At 41.6% G+C, this 16,988-nt stretch overlaps 1 protein-coding gene across 2 annotated transcripts in view; it reads left to right on the forward strand.

Moving 5' to 3' along the window:
• Hnrnpm (heterogeneous nuclear ribonucleoprotein M) overlaps nt 1-16,988 on the forward strand; it is a 62,645-nt gene that overhangs the window by 14,802 nt on the left and 30,855 nt on the right. The window contains exons 2-3 of one of the 2 annotated variants that reach the window (XM_036171188.1): nt 837-1,088; nt 10,241-10,410. In XM_036171188.1, the coding sequence (XP_036027081.1) occupies nt 837-1,088; nt 10,241-10,410 (422 nt within the window). Of the gene's footprint in view, nt 1-836; nt 1,089-10,240; nt 10,411-16,988 lie in introns of those variants that run through there. The other variant, XM_036171189.1, reaches the window with a different exon arrangement.

The raw sequence follows: 16,988 nt of genomic DNA on the forward strand, positions 1-16,988 counted from the left end.
CCTAGCACTGAACAAACTGAGCATGGTTCCTAAAGTCTATCATTCCAGCACTCAGGTTGTGGATGTGGACAGCTCAGACATTCAAGGCCAGATTCTGCTACACAGAAAGGCCATCATTGGCTAGAAATCCTATCTCAAAAAAAAAAAAAAGCCAGCAGGGCATTGGTGGCACACGCCTTTAATCCTAGCACTTTTGTAGGTAGACGCAAGCGGATCTCTGAGTTCAAGGCCAGCTTGGTCTACAGAGTGAGTTCTAGGACAGCCAGGACTATGCAGAGAAACCTTGTCTGGAAAGGTCCGCCCCCTCCCCAAAGTCCCAAACAAACTAAAAATACATAATATGAAGTTGTATGGGCTGGAGAGATGGCTCAGAGGTTAAGAGCACTGCTTGCTCTTCCAAAGGTCCTGAGTTCAATTCCCAGCAACCACATAGCGGCTCCCATCTGTAATGAGATATGGTGCCCTCTTCTGGCCTGCGGGGATATGTGCAGACAGAACATTGTATACATAATAAATAAATCTTCAAAAAAAATATGAAGTTGTTAAAAAATAAATTAATGTGGTAGTGCATGCCTTTAATTCCTACACTTGATAGGTAGGGGGCTGGATCTTCCAGGCCAGCCAGGGCCACATAGTGAGGCCCTGCCTCAAAAAAGAAATTAGTTAGTAAAACAAAGCGGGGGAGGGGGGGAGAAAGTAAGCTGGAGTGAGTAGGTCACTCTCATTAGAAATGTGTAAGGGCAATACTCTCACTTCACACACACCGGAGGGCGCTGGGAGGCGTGGCCTGATAGCCAGGGGGAGCAGATAGTCAGGGGGCGTGGTCTGATATTCAGGGGGCGTGACCCGAGGCGAGGAGGAAGCGGGAACCGGTCGCAGCACACGCAGGCGTTACTGGTCGTGTGGGGTCACGTGAGCGCGCAGGCGCAGTTCGGCACAGCTCGCTCCCTCACACAAAGCCCAGACGCGGAGAAAATGGCGGCAGGGGTCGAAGCGGCGGCTGAAGTAGCAGCGACAGAGCCCAAAATGGAGGAAGAGAGCGGCGCGCCCTGCGTGCCGAGCGGTAACGGAGCTCCAGGCCCGAAGGGGTGAGTATTCTAACAGCGATTTGTCTTTCTCTAACTCGAGCCGGGCTTCTTCGTAGCTCCGTTAGGTGTGTTGGCCGCTCTCTCTCCCCCACGGAGGCGCGGCGTCTGCGCAGGCCTTTCCCTGCCGAGAGTCGGGGCGGCGGAGGCTGTGCCAACGACGAAGCGAGGAGAGCCTTACGGGTCGCCCCTTCCGACGGCGCTTGCCGCGGCTGCCTCAGCCGCCCGCGGGCCGGGCGCGTCGTCGAGGCCTGTGGCTGTGGCCTGCCTGATGTTTTACTTTGGGAGCAGTGATGGCGTGCAGGCTGGCGGGAGCCCGAGTCTCGCTGCACCTCTCAGGTCTCGGGGCTTGACCCACTAAGGCCGTGTGGTTTCAACCCTCAGCATTACAACTCATGGCAGTGGGGGTGTTCTTGTCTCGGTTTCTCAGACCCACCAAGTTAGGGGTGGAAGGGGTACGCGCGCGGGTTATCACGTGGACTCCAAACGGCGGCGGGACGGGGAAGGTGTCGCACTTGCCTCGTTGCAGGGTTCTGAGACCCCCGGCGTTCGTTCATCTCTCCTGCAGGAAGTGCTTCCATCAGAATGGTCCCCGGACCCAGGCTCCGGGGCTGGAGCCCTTCCGCTTCTTCCTCAAGCGCAGAGTTGGTAACAGTAGGGAGAAGTGATCCCAGCTTGCTCAGTGTTCGTCCTTAGCGGCAGACATAAAGTGTGCGCTGGTGACGGCACCTCTTCGGGGTTTCAAGCGTTCAGAAATTAGGATAGCCATACTTAATCATTTTCTTTTCGGAATCCTAATTGGGATCTGTCCTTGGTTTGTTTTTGTAAGTTTCCTAGTTCGGCCCGATGAGTGCCAGCTTTGGGGGAGGAAGGTGGAGCTGAAAGGATCCAAAGTGCAAAGTGTGGCCAGGCTATATAGAGTGAGTTCAATCAGAGTTGCCATTCAAGCAGTGGAAAATTGGGTGAGACCGTGTCTTAACTTAAAAAGAGGGATGGGAACGTAGTAAAATAATAGAGCAGTGGCCTGACACTCCATCCCTAGTAACACACTACATGGCAGACCTTCGAGAGCCAAAGAAAAAGTTGTCTTCAAGAAGGAAAACGTTCCATTCTCATCCCGTGGAACTCTATTCACACTGATTTACCATTACTTGAGAAAGGTGTGGAGAAACATTTTGGTTCTAAGACCAGCAGCTTATATCCTCTGAATTTTCGTCTGCCATCAGATTTGTAAGGCAGGAAGCTTTAGGATTCTGGGGACTGAAAGTATTTAAACACTTGTAGATAAAGCATTTACTAAGTAATGGCTACTGTGTTACTGGAGGAAATTCTAGATGTATGTAGAAGTAAAACACCAGTGGTTAAATGGTTCATATTTGTGATTTCAGTATTTGGGAGGCAGAATTCCCCAGTTTCAGCTACATAACAAGATTTGCCCACGATATATGAGTGCTAGTCTAAAAACAATTAAAAATGTGTGAACTTGTGATATTATAGCCCATTAGGAGTATTTGCCCAGGATGTACAAGGCCCTGGGTTCCACCCCACAGCACTGAAATAAAAGAGAGAGGGGCTTCCCTTTAGTTATTCCCAACACTTTATTATGGAAAGTCTCAGCCTTTTGAATGTGTTATTGTTACTTCCCTGTCTGCCCGCTTTGGAACCCAGTTTTGCACTCTTTCCTATGAGCTACACCTCCAGTCAGTCCTGTGTTCACTTTTTTCAGCCTTTGTTTTAGAGATGTCTTGTAGGATCTGATTCCCTTTCTCCTTCTCCAGTCTTTGCTGTTCCCCCAGTTTTTGAGATAGATGCCTATAGCCTGTAGAGTCTATAGTGTAGACCTTGGTGGCATTGAATTTGTAATGATGTCCCTGCTTCTGCCACTCAGTTGCTGGAATCAAAAGCATGCACTATCACTTCTGGCTTTTGTAGGATTTTTGAGGGCCTTATCTGAAGGGCTTTAAGAAAAGTTATAGGATGAAAAGGTGCTGTTAGAACCTTTATAGGTGAAAGGTTGAATTTGTTATAGAACTCAGTATAGCAGTACAGTTTTCAAATTTTCCACTGTACATTTTAAATAGATATCTTGTGACTGAGTCATTTGACAAACTATGTGCATAGAAAATTTCAGAGATAGATAAAATAGTGTTGGAAAGAACCTGAGTGGTCTGAGACTGGCTTAATGGAGGATACTTGAGAAAGGGGCAGCACTTAAACAGTTTTGTAGTACGGGTGGGGAACAGTTTTGTGTGTGTGTGTGTGTGTGTGTGTGTGTGTGTGTGTGTGTGTGTGTGTTAACAAAATTCTTAAAGTAAAACTTCTAGAAGAATGGAAGAGTGCTTCCTCCCTACTTTTTGACTAGGAATCAAACCTGGGTCTTCATGCTTATAAGCATTGCCGACTGAATCTTCTCACCACCTGGTTTCTATTTTTTTATTAAAAATATTGTGTGAAAATAATATTATGTGAGCCAGGCAGTGGTAGCACACACCTTTAATCCCAGTACTCGGGAGGTAGAGGCAAGTAGATCTCTTGAGTTTGAAGCCAACCTGGTCTACAAAGTGAATTCCAGGACAGCCCACAGAGAAACTCAAAAAACAAAGAAAAGAAAAGAAAAGAAAAAGGGAAAAATATGTGAATGAATGTTTTGCCTGCATGTTTGTTTATGCACTATGTGCATGCAGTGCCCATGGAAGCCAGAAGAGGGTATCAGATCTCCTGGAACTAGAGTTATTAGCAATTGTTAGCTGTTGTGTGGGTGCTGGGTCTTGAACCCAGGTCCTCTGGAAGAACAACTAGTATTTTTAACCACTGAGCCATCCATCTCTCTAGTCCATTTATTTAGTTTTTGATGGTAGAGACCATTTTATTTACTTTTTTTAAATGTTCCGCGTATGCACACAGGTGAGTGCCAGTGAGTGTTTGGAGCCAGCAAGAGGGTGTCAGATCACCTGGAGCTAGAGTTAAAGGAGGTTGGGCGCTATGGGTGCTTTTAACCACTGACCCATTGTTTGGGTTTTTTGAGACAGCATTTCACCCTGTAGGTCAGGCTGGCCTTGGATCCTGCTGCTTCCCTGCTTCCCTTTCCTGAATGCTGTGATGATAGATGCCCTGCTCTGTTTGCTGTACTTTAAAAGGTGATTGTATATTTGGTGAAAAGGATTTTTGAGGCACATTAGATTGTTAGCTCAAGATTAGAATAGGAGGCTCTGTATTATTTGAGTGTGTGCTGTCAGAGCTTTGCTGTTACTTTACCCTTTTAATTAATTAATTTTTTTTCATGACTGGGAAAACAGATGCCAGCCTGCAAAGAAAAGCTTGCTTTTACCCCCCCACTCCCCACCCCCTTGAGGTTTTCCCAAATGAGCTCTCATATTACTCTGTTTTGCAGTATTAGAGTTAAAGCTGAATTGTCTCTTTGGTAGTTTATAGTGGGATCAATGCTTAGATTTTTTTTTTCCCTCTGATGGACACTGGTTGAAATTATTTAAAACCTCCCAAGTGGGTGCAGTGCTAAAAGGCTAGGAGCAAATAGGTCTCCCTTTTCACATCTCTCAAAATTATTATTGGTGTGCTGTGTGCTAACTCTAAGTACTTGTAACTTGGTAGTAGCCTCCACTTATAAAGAGTATTATTCGATGTATGGCCCTTTTTAGTTACCTGTAGTACTTGTCCTTTCATATTTTGTACTTAACATATACCAATTTGTTTTTGGTCTTAGTTTTTTTTTTTTTTTTTTTTGTAGAAATAGAGACAGTTTGCTTATTTGTTTTTGTTGAGACAGGTTCTTACTGTAGGTCATGTTGACTTCAAACTCAGAAATCCACCTTCATCTACCACCCCATATCTGGAATTAAAAGTGTTTTCTACCATGCTTGGCAGAGACTGTTTATTATTAAAGAGAAACATTGCTGAGAATAGAACTGGACTAGTGAGCTGGGAAAAAGCATATTCTCAAAAGCCCCAAACTGCTTTTGGTTATGTTGTCTTTGTTTTGTCCTAGAACTAGCTTTGTAGAACAGGCTGGCCTTGAACTCACAGAGATCCACCTGCCTTTGCCACCCAAGCATCTCTGTATTAAAGGCGTGCTCCACCACCACTTGTGGTGTTTTAAAAACAAACACCTGGCTTGTTTTTAAAAGGCAAGATCTTATGTATCTCTGGTTGGCCTCTTAACTTCCATACTCTTCTGCCCCTGCTTTCTGGATGCTGAGCATACAGGCACATACTACTACACATCCTTCATGTTGCTCCTCACAGCAAGCCTGTGTGTTGCTATGGATACAGGCTATGTTGGTTTGCTAGTAAAAAGTCACACTAGAAATGGACTGAGTTATGTGGTTTGTTAAGTGGAGAATCTGTAGCTAGAATAATGTTCCATTAAATGGTCAGAATTGAAAAGATGTCTGTGAAGATTGATTTATGAAAGAGGTTGTTTTCAGGAGGGAAAATGGATTCTTGTCTCTGAAGACATGATCAGATCTCAAGGTATTGAGATTTTTCTCCCAAACTATACCCTTCTCTTGATTGAGAAATTCCAAAAATAGAATAAGTGGTAATTATGCATAGGAGTGTCATGAAGACATAAGAGATGCTAGGGAGACAAAAGGCACACTAGATTGTTAGCTTGAGATAGAATAGGAGGCTCTGTTATTTGAGTGTGTGCTGTCAGAGCTTTGCTGTTACTTTGCCCTTTGATTTTTTTTTTTTTTTTTTTTCTGAGTGGGTTTTGTTGGTTTGTTTTCTTTTTTGGTACTCATTATATAAACCAGTCTGGCCTGAAACTCAGAAGTCCACCTCAGTGTGGGATTAAATGTATGCACCACCATGCTGGGCTTGAGACTGTTTTAGTGTACTGAATAGAGTGGTCCTTCATGGTTTATATAAATTTACATAAAGGCTCTCAATCTATATAAATTGTGACCTTTGTATATAGTATAATTTTAATGTGGTAGAGCAATGATGTGATAAGTCCCAAAGTTGTATAAAATGGGTGTTTTGATTTAGTGTCTTGCAGAAATCTAACATATTTTAGGTCTTAGAATATTATGAGATATAACAGTTTGTTAGACTATTAGAAAAGATTATTTTATTGGGCTTGTTTGGAACTTTGAGTAACTGGGTGCCAGAATCTAGTTTTTCTTGGCAATTTGGGATTGAGAGCCAGTTAGGTAAAGTACATAGATTAGCTGCCTGTGTTGTCTGCAGGTTCTTTGAAAGATTACATATTTGTTAGTTTATGTTAACGTTACAACTCAAACACACTGACATGCTGGAAAGTTTGACAAACAAGAAGAAAGTGTAAAGTTTAGACCAGGTATACACCCAACACTCAGTAGGTAGAGAGAGCCAAGAGCTATATATCATCTTCATCTTCTCATTCTCTTTCTCCTTGTCCTAGGGACTGAATACAGGGTCTTGTGCTTGCCAGATAAGTGCTCTTCTGTTCTCTAGTTAAATCACTAACCCCGCTTTGTAACACTTTTAACAGCTCTTCCTTTTTGGCACCTTGATCAATTCTCCCTGGGTGTACCCTCTCTTAACTTTGGGACATTTGGAAATGTCTTGAGACACTTTTGACATTAATCTTCTTAACTAGGGGATTGGGTTTACTGTTACCTATTGAGTAGAGTTAAGACTGCCACTAAGCATCCTGAAGTGCAATGAATACAGGATAACAAGAATATCTGCCTGGGAGGCTGAGTCAGGAAGACTGCCAGTTTAAGCCAGCCTGGGCAACCTAGAGTTCCTGTCTAAAAATAAAGTAAAATAAGGGCTCAGAATTCAGTAATAAATTAATTACAAATGTTTTATTTTTCATGCACACATGCATGCATAGGTCATAGGAAAACTTATAGGAGTTTGTGCTTTCTACCATGTGGGTTCTGAGGACTGAACTTGCTTGGATCACCAGGCCTGACACTGTGTCTTTACCTTTACCTAATGAGCCATCTTGCCAGCCCCATAACCTGATCCCCCCCCCCCCACACACACAGGGTTTCTCTGTAGCTTTGGAGGCTGTCCTGGAACTTGCTTTGTAGACCAGGCTGGCCTCGAACTCACAGAGATCCTCTGCCTCCTGAGTGCTGGGATTACAGGTGTGCGCCACCACCGCCCAGCCCATAACCTGATTTTTAAAAATGGTTGAAGAGCTAGGTGTAGTGGTGTGGGCCTATAATCTTAGCACTAAGGAGGCAGAGGCAGGAATTAATCATCCTTGGCTAAAGTTTAAGGCTATCTTGGGTAGAATAAGACCTTGTCTTTAAGCAGGGGAGGACAAGTATTTGTGAAAATCTCACCAAAGAATATAGATTGCAAATATGCACATATAAAATAAAACCCCAGAACTGTGAGTTATTAGGGGGAAAAATAAAACCAAGATACCATTTAAATACCTGACATAATAGGTAAACTTAAATAATGACCATGCTAAGTATCATCAGAGAGAAAAAGGAACTTGGGGACATTTTCTTGGTAAAATGATACTACCATTTTTGCAAACATTGACAGGTTCTTTTTTTGAGGCAGGTTCTCATGTAGTCCAAGCTGGCCTCAACTCACAGAGATCACATGCCCCTGCCTTCTTCCTTCTGGGATTAAAAGTATGTGCAACCAGGCCTAGCTTACTTATTTTCAGAGCAGATACTTTTAATTTTGAAGACAGTTTTGTCAGTTTTGCTTTTTCAGATTGAAATCCATTGTGAGTTAATTTACAAAGATAGTTTATAGATGAAACTTTTATATGATGCTTGTAAACTAAATTTCCTTTTTGTTTTGAGGCGTGGTCTCTCTGTGTAGCCCTGGCTGCCCTTGAACTCATTCCATAGACCAGGTTGGCCTCTAACTCAGAGTCAGAGACCCACCTGCTTCTCCTGGGATTAAAGATGTGTGTCACTACAACCCGACTGAATTTTAAGTTTTTTGAAAAAAAAATTGATACAGATAGCCTTGAATTGTTATTTTAAAATTGAAGATTCTTTTTGCTGCAGGTACTTTATCAATCTCATTTTCAGTATCTTCCAGATTTGGAGTATTTATGATAAAGATGCCTACAAAGGGCCAGCAAGATGACTCAGACACAGTGGTTAAAGGTGCAGGACAAACATGGTGATATAGAAAACCAACTTCTAGTAGTTGTCTCCTGACCACCACATGCATTCCATGCAGCATGTACACTCAAACATACACACACAAAAGTTTAAAACAAAGCTGAGCAGTGGTGGTGCACTCCTTTTTAATTCCAGCACTTGGGAGGCAGAGACCGGTGGATTTCTGTGAGTTCAAGGTTATCCTGGTCTACAAAGCAAGTTCCAGGATAGGTTCCAAAGCTACACAGAGAAACACTTGGGGGAAAAAATTAAAACAAAACAGAAAATCCTGTTTATAACTCAGCACTTAGGAGGTAGAGTTCCTGGACACACAAAGCTACATAGTGAGACCTTGTCTCAAGAAAACAAAAATCTTTCTGTGAATACATTTGTATTATCTGCTTAAGCAAGACGTGGTTTTGGTATTAAATGTTATGGATCTGGAGAGATGACTGCTGGTTAAGAGGACCTGAATTTAATTCCCACCATCCACTTGGCAGCTCACACTGTCGGTAATTCCAGTTCCAGGGGATTTGACACCTTCTCTTGACCTCCTTGGACATAAGTCAAGCACATGGTACAAATATACATGCAGGCAAAACATTCAATATGTGTGGAAGAAAATACTTTTTTTTTTCTCGAGACAGGGCTTCTCTGTGTAGCTTTATGCCTTTCCTGGAACTCAGTTGGTAGCCCAGGCTGGCCTTGAACTCAGAGATCCGCCTGGCTCTGCCACCTGAGTGCTGGGATTAAAGGCATGCGCCACCACCGCCCAGTGAAAATACTTTTTGAAAGACAGCTGTTACTATAAGGATTTGGGAGGGAAATAATCATTAGTCTTATGGCAAATGAGAAGAATAGCATTGGATATATTAAGATGAACTTTATGGTATACTACCTGTTACATAATCTGCATTTGAGTATGAGTAAGATCTCTTTGAGGAGTTTTTTTCTGAATATAGTTGGTAATCAATATATGTTCAGAAAGGCCAATATTTTGAAAAGCTGAAAACAAGAGGTAGTTCAAACCCCATTTGCTTATGAGGAAATTAGCAAGAGATTGGCCAGAACAGGATTTGTGTGCAGTGGTGCTGTGCCTACCCTTTGAGTAGTAAAACTCAGTGAGCTGCTTCTCAATGGTGAGTAATGTGCTCTGATTAACCTCAAACCAAACACCCAGCTGCTGTGGTTGTAATTTACTTTTAGCTGTGGGTGGATCAGGAGAATATGGGCTAGATACTTTACTACCTGTGTGCTCTACTTATTATGTAGTTTATCTGACCAGTCTATGAAAACAGACTGGAAGTATTATACTGATTTTTTTTTTTTTTTTAATTAAATGGTTTTTTGAGACAGGGTTTCTCTTTGTAGCCATGGCTGGCATTGAACTCAGGCTGGCTCTGCCTCCTGGGTGCTGGGCTTAAAGGTGTGTGCTACCACCTCCCAGTGCTGACTGATGTTTTTTAATGTAAACCTTTAAATATTTGGGATTTAAAAGAAAGTTATATTTAAGTACATTTCTATCCATAGATCCTCTGGTGAATGGTGACAAGTGGATTGATGTGTAATTTAAGAACTTTTGTTTTTGCCAAGAAACATTTAGAGATGTGTTGGCAGATAGTATTGTGTTTGGCAAACTTAGGTGATGGATTCCCTCTGCCATCCCTCACCCCCCATGCCTGGGAAGTTGGCCATACTCCCTCCTTCTGTGTTATGTAGCATGAAGAGCCATACTTAATTAAGCCTAGGATTGCACATTTCTCTTGAGCATGGGTTCTTGATAGGTAGGTGTGTTTGTTCTCATTTAAGTGAGGCTGACTCTGCCTCCTTTTTCTTGGTGGTTGGGATTATAGGCATGTGCACTATTACCAGTGTGTGTGTGTGGGGGGGGGGGGTCTAGGTTATAAGGAATGCATAATTAATTGCAAATATCTGCTGTGAAGACCTTCATTTGAAATGTTCCAAATCAAAACCAGCATTGTCCTCGTGTCATACATAACTGTCTGGTATTATAAACCTGGTACCACAGATACCACTAACATAGAAATTTTTTTCTCTTGAATTCAGTGAAGGAGAACGACCTACTCAGAATGAGAAGAGGAAGGAGAAAAACTTAAAAAGGGGAGGCAATCGCTTTGAGCCATATACCAATCCAACTAAAAGATACAGAGCCTTCATTACCAACATACCTTTTGATGTGAAGTGGCAGTCACTTAAAGACCTGGTTAAAGAAAAAGGTAATGGTACTGGTGGTGGAGTAGGGTAAGAAGGTTGGTGTGTCTTCTCTGTGGCTAATCTGGATTTTTTGTCAGTGGAAGCTGCTCTAGGAAGAGCATGTGTTCTGTTCAGGTTTAGAGCTACCCCTAGTTCCCTCCACCTTTTTTTGTGTTCACGCTCACATGTTAAATGGGGTGATTTATATGGTCCCTTGACCTACAAATAATTTTACTGGCTTAGTACAGTTATTGGGGGCTTCAGTTAGGTTTGAAGGGACTGTTTTTAATGTTAAGGAAATTTATCAAAATTCCCACAATAGTTTGTGTGTGTGTGTGTGTGTGTGTGTGTGTGTGTGTGTGTGTGTTAATTCTGTCTTTGAGTTTTTTTTTAAAGTGGCTAAGAGATAGTTTTAATTTTTGTGGGTGTCCTGGAATCAAAATTTGGTGCCTAGAATGTCTGTTGCTCAGACTCTAAACTCTGTAACGGGATCTGCTGTTTTAACTGAGCTCTGCTCTGAAGTAAAGAGAGAGATGGGCAGTGGGAGAGCTCAAATCATGTGCATGTGGTGCTGTGAGGGTGTATGGTGTCCCGGCCCAGGCATCCAAATCCTGGCCTAAGACAGGTCAGATGACCAAGGGCCTCTGTCACCTGGAGGTCTGAGGGGACCACCTTGCCTCTGTGGTGCGTCGCTCTCTCCTGCACTCTGTTTGCTCTTGTCCTCCTTTCCTTCCTGATTCTTAGCCCTGATGGTGGCTCTCAGGACTGAAGAGATTGCTGGGTCCTGGTTTAGATAAGGTAGATAAGAAGCTCCTCTTCTCCTCCAAGGGAACCTAGGATCAAATTGCCCTTAATGGAGTCTCTGAAGGACTGAAAGGTATTGGTTTTCTGGAGCATTCATAATGAAGAGAGATTTGAGCTTGATTTGTTGAATGATTAATTCTAGTGACAAAGATGCCACTTGGATGGCCCTTTGGTGTGTGTGCTGGTGCCCCAGCATTGAGTTTTGAAACTGAGTGGCCACTGCCATCATTATCCCATTACTTACTTGACCATGACATGCAAGAAGCACTAGGCACCGTGAACCTTCACAGTCACATGTGCTGCTTTCATGTGGTATTTCTCAGATAAACAGATGAAAAACTGTTTTGGTGTGAGATTTGTTTTTTCCTGCCTTGATCAGCCAAATCATTCCTGCCAATCCTCCTAGAGCAAGAGTGAAGTTTCTTTTGTCTGAAGGGAGTGTCATGTGGCATCCCAGATACAGTGTTCTTGGTTCCTTGGGACTGCTGCTTTACTATAAGTTTAGAATTTCTGTACAGTACAGTTGGATCTCATTCGAATTAGTGATTTGGTTGAACCACTGAATTGCTATCTCCATTGATAATAAGGTGTAGTAGTTCCAAGAACCAGAAATGTGGCTTTGAAAATGCAATTGTTAGAGTTTTGTAAGAGATTGCAGGCCAAACTACTTTTTCATTTTTAGGAGTGTGTGAACCAGTTTTGGGACATGATGGATAAAGTAGGTGATATTTTTACTGCTTTATCATTCAGTAATTCAGTTTTGGAAGCCATGAAGCTGGTAGCAGCAGCAGGCATGACGTTTCTGGATGTAGAAGCAGATCACCTCAATTTACTATTTTGTCCTGTATTAAGTGTGGAGCCAGCCTGGTGGTTTACTTGGAGCCTTCCAAACTGGTTCTCATATTCCCCTGGCCTACTGCCATGGATGTGGGTGCTCCTCCCTCTCAGTGTATTTTTGTTGGTGTAACTCAGAATTACAGGTGTGCAGTAAATCTTTTTATTGAATGTTAAAATGTTCTTGTTTTAGTGCTCCCATGTACAGGTTAAACTAATTACTCTGCTGTCTAAATAATTAGTAGTATTGGATTGGGAATAAAGTGATTCATAGGAGAAAGGTTAATTTTTCTGTAGTAATGTTTAGATTCAGTGTGTGAATTTTAAAGACATATGTATGGCTTCTTAAATTTTCTTGTTTTTATTATGAGGTTGAAAATTTTTTGTTTGATCTTAAAAAATGTTACTAGTTCATATCTCTCTCTTTCTCTCTTTCTCTCGATCTCTTCTTGAGATGATCTCACCTTGACATCTTCCTGAGATGGTCTCACTATGTAACAGTGTCCTAGAACTCATTGTGTATACCAGAGTAGCCTCTATGGAAGAGACCCAAATGCCTCTGTCTCCAGAGTGCTGGGATTAAAGGCATTAATTTAATGTGTTGTCAGAAAATCCTAAGTTTTTGGAAAGTTTAAATGGCAGATAGAGGTACTTAAACCCTAAAAGGATTGGTTTCATGGTAACCATAGTTGAATAGATCACAGAGATTGGGCTGGCATAATCAAAGCAGATTTTCCAATCTGCAATCTTCTCTGAGAAAATGCTTCCTGGAATATGAGGAATAATTAGTTGTCTTTACCTCCAGTCTCTGCCATTCCAAGTGTCATTAGTTGCAGCCTGTCAGACAGGAGCTTAAAAAGGCAGCACTAGTGATAGCATCCCATGTACCATTTCCTGACTCCTGATCTTCCTCTTCTCCTTCTTTGATACCAAGCATGTATTTTGTGTTTAATTTTACCTGTGTAGCAGCATTTTAGGATATTCTGTTAATGATCTTGTAAAAACCTAGTCACTTGCACTTTCCCCTTGGAAAATGACACAGAGCTTGTTTGGTGGTGCTATCGTGAAATCAGTATTGCCCATTTTTAAGACAAGATGCATGGAAAGTGTCCCCCCCACCCCCACCCCCACCTGAACTGTGCTGCTGTTTTGCTCAACTCCTGTCATTGAAGGTCCTGGGTTAAGATATTGGTTGGTTGTTTGAGCTGAGGATCGAACCCAGGGCCTTGCGCTTGTTAGGCATTGAACCTTGCTCTTTGCTTGACTACCTGCTCCCTGCTCCAAGGTATCTCAAAGGAACAAAGTAAAGGTTTATTTTATTTTATTTTTTTTGGGGGGGGGGGGAGACAGGGTTTCTCATATATCCCAGGTTGCTTCAGACAAGTGCTGGTGTGACAGGTGACTTCCATAACTTGAGCATCCCTTTTAAGTGGAGACGTTACAAGTAACAAATGGTTTGACACCAGACAGTACTGGATTGAAAAAAACAATTGGGAACCATTTTTACATGAATGGTTTTTTTTCATCTTAAAATAATGTTGTCCGCTGGGCTGTGGTGGTGCCCACTTTTGATCCCAGTACTTTGGAGGTCAATCTCTTTGAGGCCAGCCTCATCTACAGATCGAGTTCCAGGACTGGCAGGGTTACACGGAGAAACTGTCTCAAAAAAACAAAATAATCATAACAGTAATAATGTCTTACATTAATTGGAGACCTTAAAATCCTCAGAATGAAAAAAGTTGGGTGGGGCTGGAGAGATGCTCAGAGGTTAAGAGCACTAGTTGTTCTTCCACAAGTCCTGAGTTCAATTCTCAGCAACCACATGGTGGCTCACAACCATCTGTAATGAGTTCTAGTACCCTCTTCTGGCCTGCAAACATGCATGTAGGCAGAACACTGTATACATAATAAATAAATCTTTAAAAATAAGAAAAGTTGGGTGTTTGGAGTTAGTAGTGTGGTGGGGCAGTTGCCACTCAGGCAAGACTCAGCTGCACTGGTGAATAAACACTGTGCCCAGTTTGAGGAAGAAAGAAAAGTCAGTGATACAGTTTACTTTCAAATCCTAGTTTAGCAGCAGTCAGTTTAATTTGTATAAGCAAAGATTTCTTTAAGCCTTTAATCCATGTGTTATTATTTAATGATCATCACCGAGTAATTTCAGATTGCTGCTGACAGAAAACTGAGGCCTAGAGGGCAAGTATAGTCTAATAGAAAGCCTCTCTTGGTTCTCTGCAATAATTTGCATTGTGGTTTGGTGAGGTAAAGTTGCTTTCAATTTCAGTGAAGTTACTGCCCAGTATTCTTCATATTTTCCTGTTGGAAATTGAGCTGTTATTTTGCAAGTCCTGCTATGCAAAAGCACTTATGTTTAAAGTACTGCTGTTGATCCCCAGCAGTACAGCCTGTGAGGCTTTCTAGTCATTGCTATAGGCAGTAGAAAGTTTGTGCTTTTATCGCTATGTATTTGGCTGAGTCGGTTTATTATTGTGTAGGATGGCTTTCCATATTTGAAGTTGTCTTCTCTTCTCTTCTCTTCTCTTCTCTTCTCTTCTCTTCTCTCTCTCTTCTCTCTCTCTCTCTCTCTTTGTCTCTCTTTCTCTCTCTCTCTCTTTCTCTCTCTCTCTTTTGGTTTTTCGAGACAGGGTTTCTTTGTGTAGCTTTGGAGCCTATCCTGGAACTCACTCTGTAGATCAGACTGGCCTCCAGCTCACAGAGATCCACCTGCCTCTGCATCCCAAGTGCTGGGATTAAAGGCATGTACCACCATGTCTGGCCTTTTTTTCCTTCCCTTTGAGATTGGGCTTTTACTATGTTAGACCATATTGGCCTTGAGATTCACTTCCCTCCAAGGGCTAAAGACATGCTCCCAGCTGAAGTTGTCTTTATGAAATGTACCTTTCTTTAATCTGTGCGATTTTTCCCTTAGATTGAATATTGACCACTATAATACATAGGAAGCGTGTTCAACCATGTGTCGTGTTTTCTTTCATATATACACGTCCCCTAAAGAAAAGAAAAGAAAAAAAGAATCCAAGTATGGTGACATACCCCTGTAATCCCAGCATTTGGGAGGTGAAGGCAGAGGATTGAGAATTTTTAGGCAAGCCTGGGCTGCATAAGACTGTCTCAAAAAAAACAAAAAATAAGGACTGGCTTTGTAGGTAAAAGTGCTTGCTGTACAAGCATAAAGACTTGTACAGCAAGCTTGAATCCTCACAGCTAAAGTACAGTAATCCTGCAAAGAGATGGCAGAATCCTTATAGAAGTTCACAAGCCACACTGGTGTATGCAGAGGTGAAAACGAGACTATACTTTAATCAAGGTGGGAGGCGAGGGCTGACACTCCTAAGATTGTCCTCTGACCACCCAAAGGTGCCATGGAACACATATGCCCCAACTCACACTAGTGTGTGCATATGTACACATAAAAACATTGCAAGAAAGATGAAAGGTCCTAGGTTCAATCCCTAGCACACAAGCTATACACACATGTATTTTCTTCAGTAAAGCTTTGATTTCTATATTTTATTTCTTTTTCAGTCTTTTTTATTTAGATACTTTGACCTTTAAAGCTGCAGTAGATTTGTCTTAGTAATCTACTCTTGGGATTCTGTGGATAAGCTGTAATGACTACATAAAACAAATCTTTGACATACTAGAACAGAGGAGGCTATTGTCTTTTTAAAGCCTTCATGATTAACTTCCTCTAGAGAAATGAGAATTACAAACAGCAGTAACCACATGAAGCCTCTTGTATCAAGATTGGAATATTACAAACTTGTGAAAAGCATAGTTATTGCTGATATCACTCCAGTTTAGAAATACTTACTTCTGACCCACAGAGAAAACATTTCTGAGAGGGAGACCATTTTTAATCAAATGTTAATGCACAGGATTGAAGCTGGGTGTGTGTCATCACTAGAATGTCAAATGAAAAAAAGCTATAATTTTCTTAACTTGGTATTTTGTTAAAATGGTTATGTGGAAAAAGTTTGTTTTGGACTTCGTTGTTTTCTAGGTTGCAGTAACATTGTTTTGATTAAAGTGTCTTTTGGCTACAAGCTAGAAATTTCAAGTGCAACAGTCCTTGGATTCTGACAAACTTAAAAGTTGTCTTGAGGTTGATTTTGTGATTCTTTTATTTAAGGTTATTGGCAGTAGTCACAGCTGATAGGAGACAAATTTGGCATTTCTTCACTGGTTTGATATTAGGCATTTTCGTCAGTGGAGATAAGAGCTGTTGGTCCTTGAATGGCTGCTGCTGTTGAAATAAATGGCTTTTAACATGGCTTCAGAAGTGGTCATGGAGTTTTTGAACTGCTTTAACTTTTGTAAGGGTAATATAAAACCAACATGTACGACTGTCCCTTGGCTGTGATCAGTTTTTGTTGTTATTTGCCTGCACAAAATATGTACTCAGAATCAACTATAATGGTCCCTCCCATTTCATTTTTCTTTGCACTGACTTTCCTTGTTTTGTGCAAAGTACCAGTTCTGTAACATTTCAGGAAAGACAAGGAGGGTGAGGCTATAAACTTTGAACACTTGGCCTTCAACCACTGTGCAACTCCATTAATACATCCTTAAGATGTTCATTGTGTTTGTGAAATAATTTTGTTTTCCATTTGAATCTTTACTTTCTATATTGATTTTAAAAATCCTAATTCTTACTCCTTTGAACAAAGGAGTTTAAGTAGGGAGGCCCTGTCAAGGCCTTTAATGGGTTATTTTTACCCTTGCACTGCTAAACTTAAGTGAATTGAAGACTTAATGTCATAATCATCCTTCCAAGGAAAGAGTGATTGATTCCTAAGAAGTCCTCAATATGCCCTTTTTTAAACTTTGGAAATGTGATTTAGAGGTTTTCTAGAAGTTAATGCTTTGAGCCATCTTCAAGTTCAGCAGCCATTTTGGTGGTTGTCTAGATGGATTTAACATCTGGTTACGGTGGTCATGAATT

This window comes from Onychomys torridus, chromosome 21, assembly GCF_903995425.1.
Source record: "Onychomys torridus chromosome 21, mOncTor1.1, whole genome shotgun sequence".
In the NCBI taxonomy this organism is placed as follows: Eukaryota; Metazoa; Chordata; class Mammalia; order Rodentia; family Cricetidae; genus Onychomys; species Onychomys torridus.